The 6,046-nt window shown below is 38.6% G+C and overlaps 1 protein-coding gene across 1 annotated transcript in view; it reads left to right on the top strand.

Moving 5' to 3' along the window:
* The first annotated feature begins 5,211 nt into the window (after positions 1-5,211).
* Positions 5,212-6,046, top strand: part of LOC122668186 (serine/threonine-protein kinase STY46-like) — a 46,144-nt gene continuing 45,309 nt past the window's right edge. The window contains exon 1 of the mRNA XM_043864781.1: positions 5,212-5,730. Within this exon, the coding sequence (XP_043720716.1) occupies positions 5,549-5,730 (182 nt within the window). The 5' untranslated portion in view covers positions 5,212-5,548. The remainder of the gene's footprint in view (positions 5,731-6,046) is intronic.

Below are 6,046 nucleotides of genomic sequence, written 5' to 3'. Positions count from 1 at the left end.
TCTCAATTAAAAAATAAATTTTCTTTTCTTTTTCTAGCAACCAAACATAGCCTTAGTGTGAATATGTAACCAAGCATGATGACAATTTGTTATGTGACACACAAGACAAAACATTATAAGGAGGATAACTTTTCACTTGACCGTATATAGTTTTGATCTTTTCTTTGTCACCCTTCCAACCTTCTACAAAAATGAAAAACCTAAAAAGACTATGATACATTATCCTAACAAAATAAATTTACACAACTATAAAAGAAAAAATAATTTTAGTTTAGCTATTAAACCACCTCCTCTTTTCCAGAATGGGGAAAAATGTCAGACCACATCTCCGAAGATGTCTAACAAAGTTTTCCTTGACCAGACAATCAAGGAACCATATAGTCATCAATGACCATAAATGTCTACCTCATATTTACTAAATGGGTTTGACTTTCATCTCCTCACTTTGGGCCATAAGACACTCCCTTCCCCGTCATGTAGTTGTAGTTAAAATTCCATTAGACAATTAGATAGAAATATAAAAAAGAGAGAAATGGAGAAAAAAACATCCTTTGAAAACCCCATATTGGATGGGTGCATGGACCACGTTATGGATTGCCCATGTGTTAAAATCGTATGTCTAACTTTTTTTATTTTTAGGGGGGGGTGTAATGTTTCACTAAAAAGATGATTTATTTTCATCTATTATTCATTGACATGTGATTGTATTGTCATAATTAAAACTTTTTTTTTTTGGTAGAACATAATTAAAACTTAATTAGGTGAATATTGACATGTGATTGTATTATTATAATTAAAACTTAATTAGGTGGAATTAATAGAGGGTAATACAGAGAATATGTACAAAAAAATAAGATGAAGCAATTGAATGTGGACACATTGTGGATATTGAACGGCCATGTTATCATCTTTACCAAAAAAGAATGCCAAATTATTGGAATTTAGTTCGTCTCCAGGGAGGTGTGCGCCCAAGGTGCTGCCAGGGGGCATCCAGCGGTTGAGCTGTGCTGCACACATCTCGATGCACACCTAGGGATGTGTGCGATACAGCTCAACCGTTGGATGCCCCTTGGCAGCACCCTGGGCGCAAGAGGCGATCTTGATCCAAATTATTGTTACCATATAGGCAAACTTTACCGGAAGGGCGAAGATAGAGAAATGATAACCATGAAGAGTCTTCTTCATTTTGTGTAGATCCATAATGGGAGAAAATTTATTAAGCCTCATTGGGGCAGAAAAGGATGTATAATCTTTTACAAGATTTTTAGGATAAGAGAATTTCTATCCTAAAAATTAGCCAATTAATCTTTTTAAATCCCAATTAGACTAATTAGTTAGTTAATCTCTTTAAATCCTAATTAGACTAATTACTGTGAACTTGATTATAGACCAATAAACAGCTGACTAAATAGAAATATGTCTGTGCAGGTTCATATAAAACCAATTATCTAAACGATTGGTAATGCTATAAGAACTTAAATGTTCACGTAAATCAACTAAGCACAACCAATCGAGATTTTAGTGCACGATATTGAAACAATTAACAACCATTTTTGAGACCAATATATATTGATCGTATCAAACAATTTTACCCTCAAAGATATGGATATTATATTGCTTTTGGGCAAGAGTTCTATGTAGGGGAACGTGCTCCCTAGACAAGTGTGGGGACCAATGGAACGCGCACAACGACATCAACAACGTGATCATTACTCATTACCACCTTCCATAAGGGCAGGGGATCATTTCATCCCCTCTGTGTCTGGGGCAAGATACACACTTCCCTAGAGAAATTTCTTCCATCGCAATGTTTATTTATTTATTTTCGGTAGAAACCGGTGATAAAAAAACACACATGAAAGGAAATAGAGAGGCCAATGATAAAATATTATCAAAATAGACTTTATGTACATTGTACAAGCAATGTGTGGATTGTGATAGTCTACGGCTTGGCTGTCCGTAGCGGTCATAGTAGCGCACTAATGAAGCAAGGCGTAATGATTATCTTACCCCGTTCAGGTAATGTGCTCAGGCAGGGGTAGGACGATCATTGCATCTCGCCTCATCAATGCGCTGCTCTGACCGCTACAAGCAGGTAGGCCGTAGACGATCTAAATACGCAATATGTACATATGTCTTATCATTTATCAGCAAACATGGGAAAAAAGGTCGTAAAGATTCGCTCCGTGGGTGGGGCCCACACAATAGAGCCCCGGTTCAGATTAAATAAGTGGGGCCACACTCATTAATACCATATACATACGGAAAACGCGTTTTCCATTTATAGCTAAACTTACGAGCGACCGCAACTGAGATGACAGTTCGACGCCTAAACAAAATCCAACCTAAAAAGTAGCTGAAAAATAGCAAGCTGTCGTGAAAATCCAGAACTTTAAGACTTTTTTCCTTTGCGTGAGAAACAACTACTCAACTACCAACGCAATCCAAAAAGATCATTTCGTGCGATCGGCTCATCTCCATTTGGTAGTGGATCATATTTGGGTAACAATAACTTTCGTTTGAGAACTAATGTGCTCTAACTACTAAGATAACAGATTATCATCTACCATATTGGCCGATACATATCGGTCTTGTCACTATATACTATTGATACCTGACCAGTTCCATCATGGCTGATCAAATTGGTGATGGTATCGGATCGTGATTTGATCGGTTATTATCAGGTTATAAATCTGTAATTCATGCTCTAAAATATCACAGTAGTGGTGTCCATTAGTCGTTAAGGAAGTTTTGGTCGGATATTTGTGGTTTTTTTTTATATTTTTTTTGTTATTGATATGTCATAGGCTATTGTCAGATCAGCAAGATTATTCCAATTTTAATGGATAAGATACAAAGAGAATTTTTTTATTTTTTTTATTTTTGGGTGTATTCCTTCTCTGCCTAAACATATGGGCGAAATGAATGCCCTACCCTCCATGAAATGCAAAATGACCCCTATTGATGCTTTTGCGTGCATCTTATTGGCGGTCATGTGCAAGTGTAGGAGCCGCACTCCAGATAGAGAACACTTCTCTATAAAGTAATCAATGGGAAATTTTAGTTTTTTTTTTTTTGGTGGGTGGGGGGGGGGGGGGATTGGGGAGAGGGGCTTAGTTTCTTAAACCTCTTGGGGGGTCTTTGGTTGGCCAGGGTCCTACTACGAACCCCTAATGCCATGAATGATCCCTTGGGATTCTGCTTGTGAAAGAAGAGAGCTCAATGCTTGGGAACAGAGAACAAAGATTGCAGGGGATAGCCGATCACCTTGGCAAATCCCCCTTGTAGGAGTAATAGCCCCTCTAATCGCCCCATTAGCAAGCATTTCATAAGAAACTGAGGTAATGCAAGTCATCACCATCGAGACCCATTTACTGTAAAAGCCTAGCCGAAGTAGCACTCTCTCAATAAAGGGCCACCCATTCGATCGTACGCCTTGGCCATGTCCAATTTTAAAGCCATCACTTTCTTCTTCCCCTTAGATCTATGCTTGATGTAGTGAAACACTTTATGAGCAAGAAGGATATTGTCCAAAATCGATCAATCCGAAATGAAGGCCGATTGAGTTGGGGAGATAATGTCATTGAGGCAGCATTTCAAACGACTTGCAAAGATTTTAGTTACAACCTTGACTATGACATTGCATAAGCTTATCGGCCTAAACTGGTCAACTTTCTTTGGTTGATCCACCTTCGGTATGAGGCATAGCCTAGTCATATTAGCTTCTGGAGGAAGGATACATGTTTGAAAAATATTCTAGGACAAAACCACACACATCATACCGAACAATATCCTAAAATTGTTGAAAGAACATAAGTGGTAAGCCATCTGAACCTAGAGACTTAAGGGGAGACATGGCATCAAGGGCAGATTCCTCATCGGGGTTTCACATATAAGAGCATTCATATCCGCATTCACTGTCAAATTGGTTGCTTGAAGAAGGATGTCCAGAGCTGAGCTGTCCAGGCCCTTTGAGCAAAAAATGGAAGTATAGCGGGTTAGAATTTTTTTATAAATCTCGCCTTCAGATTGATTGAGACCACAGACCAGAGGAAAGGCGCACTTTGAGGATCTTGTTTCGGTGTCTACGCTGCATAGAGGAGGCATGGAAGAACTTGGTATTTCGGTCTCCATATTTAAACCATGAAACTTGAGACTTTTGATGCCACAACATCTCTTTCCTCTGTAATTCTAGCTCCAACAAATTTTCAATTTCCTCCTCTCGAGTCTTGGAATCAACCGAAGGGTTAGCCTAAAGAGATTCTAAGTCCTTGTAAAACTTAGTGATTTTCTTATGAACATTTCCAAAGTTGTCTCTGTTACACTTAGGAAAAACAAACTTGCAGTTATGAGTCCTCAGTTGAAAGGCGGTAGAGACACTATTCAATTGGGGAGTGGTCCAAGCCTTCTTGACAATCTCTTTACAATCGGAATAGGTAAGCCAAATGGATTCAAATCTGAATGGTTTCTTACCCGTAGCTTTCCCTCCTTCCGTGTTCAGAATGATAGGAAGATGATCTGAGCCCACCATGGAATGAACAATGATTGTAGCCTGTGGAAACTAAAAGGGTATAAATGGAAATATCAAAATAGATACCTCAAACATAATTTTATATACGTTGGATACTCAGATGGAGTTCCACCAAACGTTGGGTATCCAAAGTGTCATTTACCCATAAATAACAAAGGTGAATATATAATTTTTTCATGGTTTTAAGTAACGGTATCGTATCGCATGTATCAGGCGATATGTATCGATTTTACTAGTCACCAATATTGATACTGATACCGTATCGATAGCATGGTACGGACAAGAGGTAAAATAGTCAAAAAACTCATTTTTTAAGAAAATTCAGAAGTAATTTTATCGATACAACCGATCCAAACCGATACCATATCGATGTTGCGTGTCACCGATACCCGTTGGATACCGTGCACTAAAACCATGATTTTTTTGAAGTCATAAGATCAATCTCTAGGATGTCAGAAAGATAAAAACCAGGGGTATATTTGGAAAAGTGTCCCTCGCTTTTCATCCAACCTTCCGAATCCTATCCATTCCACTTTATTGTCCGACAAGTTCTTAGCAAGAAAAGATTAAAAATAGATTAGAGGGAAAGAAACAGAAAAATAAGGGATCCTGAGCGTGCTGTGTCTCTCTCTCTCCCCATCGCTCAAAGCTGACTGTCTTTCTTCTTAAACATTCTATATTTTCCTCGCGGATTAAGTTTTCTTTCTTCTTATCGTGCTTTCTGCTACAGTAGTGGAAGACGGATATACCCTCCTGTCTTCGTCGAAATCTCTAGCTTCTCCTAGAGTTCGTACAGATTCCCCCCAATGGAGTCAAAGATTCTTTTGGTGTCGCTGACCGACCTTGATCCCTCGTTTTATCTTTCATTCTTTCTCTTCCTCTCTGAGTTTCCTGCTTTCTTGTTTTCTTCTTCCTATATTTGGTCGTCATGTGATTCTGGTTTTGGTGATCAGAGTTGAGATGGTGTCAGTTTGATCTCAACTAAAACGTACAGACAGGAAAGAATAAAGGAGAAACATGGAGTTGTTTGAAGGTGTTGGCGAGAGCTCGTCGCCGCCGAGAAGTTTCGTCGGTTTCAGTGGTTATGATATAAGAAACGATGTTTATAATCGATTGATAGAGACTGGGAATGAGGAAGCTGTGTGCAATCCGAAATTTCGAGGGCAGTTGGATGCTCACTTCATTCGCTTGCCTGCTAGGTAGTTTCATTGTTCCTGATCTTATTCCACTCCTGGAGTTCAGTTCGATTTTGTTGATTGTTTTGACTTTAGGTGATCTCTCTGTCAATTCAATAATTGTGGTTTACTGTTTTTGACTATATGTATGTAATCGCTACAGATTATAACTCTTCGTTACTTGTATTTCTACATGGATTCGACACAGAAATGGCTGTCAATATGTTTGAGAGTTGTATAGAATGTGAATGGCGTTGCATAGAATGTAAAAAAACTATTTGTCTGATGAGAGAAGGGTAGAATTGTAGCCTCGAATGCCCCTTTCTTGATTTGATAGGCT

This window comes from Telopea speciosissima, chromosome 1, assembly GCF_018873765.1.
Source record: "Telopea speciosissima isolate NSW1024214 ecotype Mountain lineage chromosome 1, Tspe_v1, whole genome shotgun sequence".
NCBI classification, from domain to species: domain Eukaryota; kingdom Viridiplantae; phylum Streptophyta; class Magnoliopsida; order Proteales; family Proteaceae; genus Telopea; species Telopea speciosissima.
Note: the sequence above shows the minus strand (reverse complement) of the source record. Positions and strands in the feature narration are given on the sequence as shown.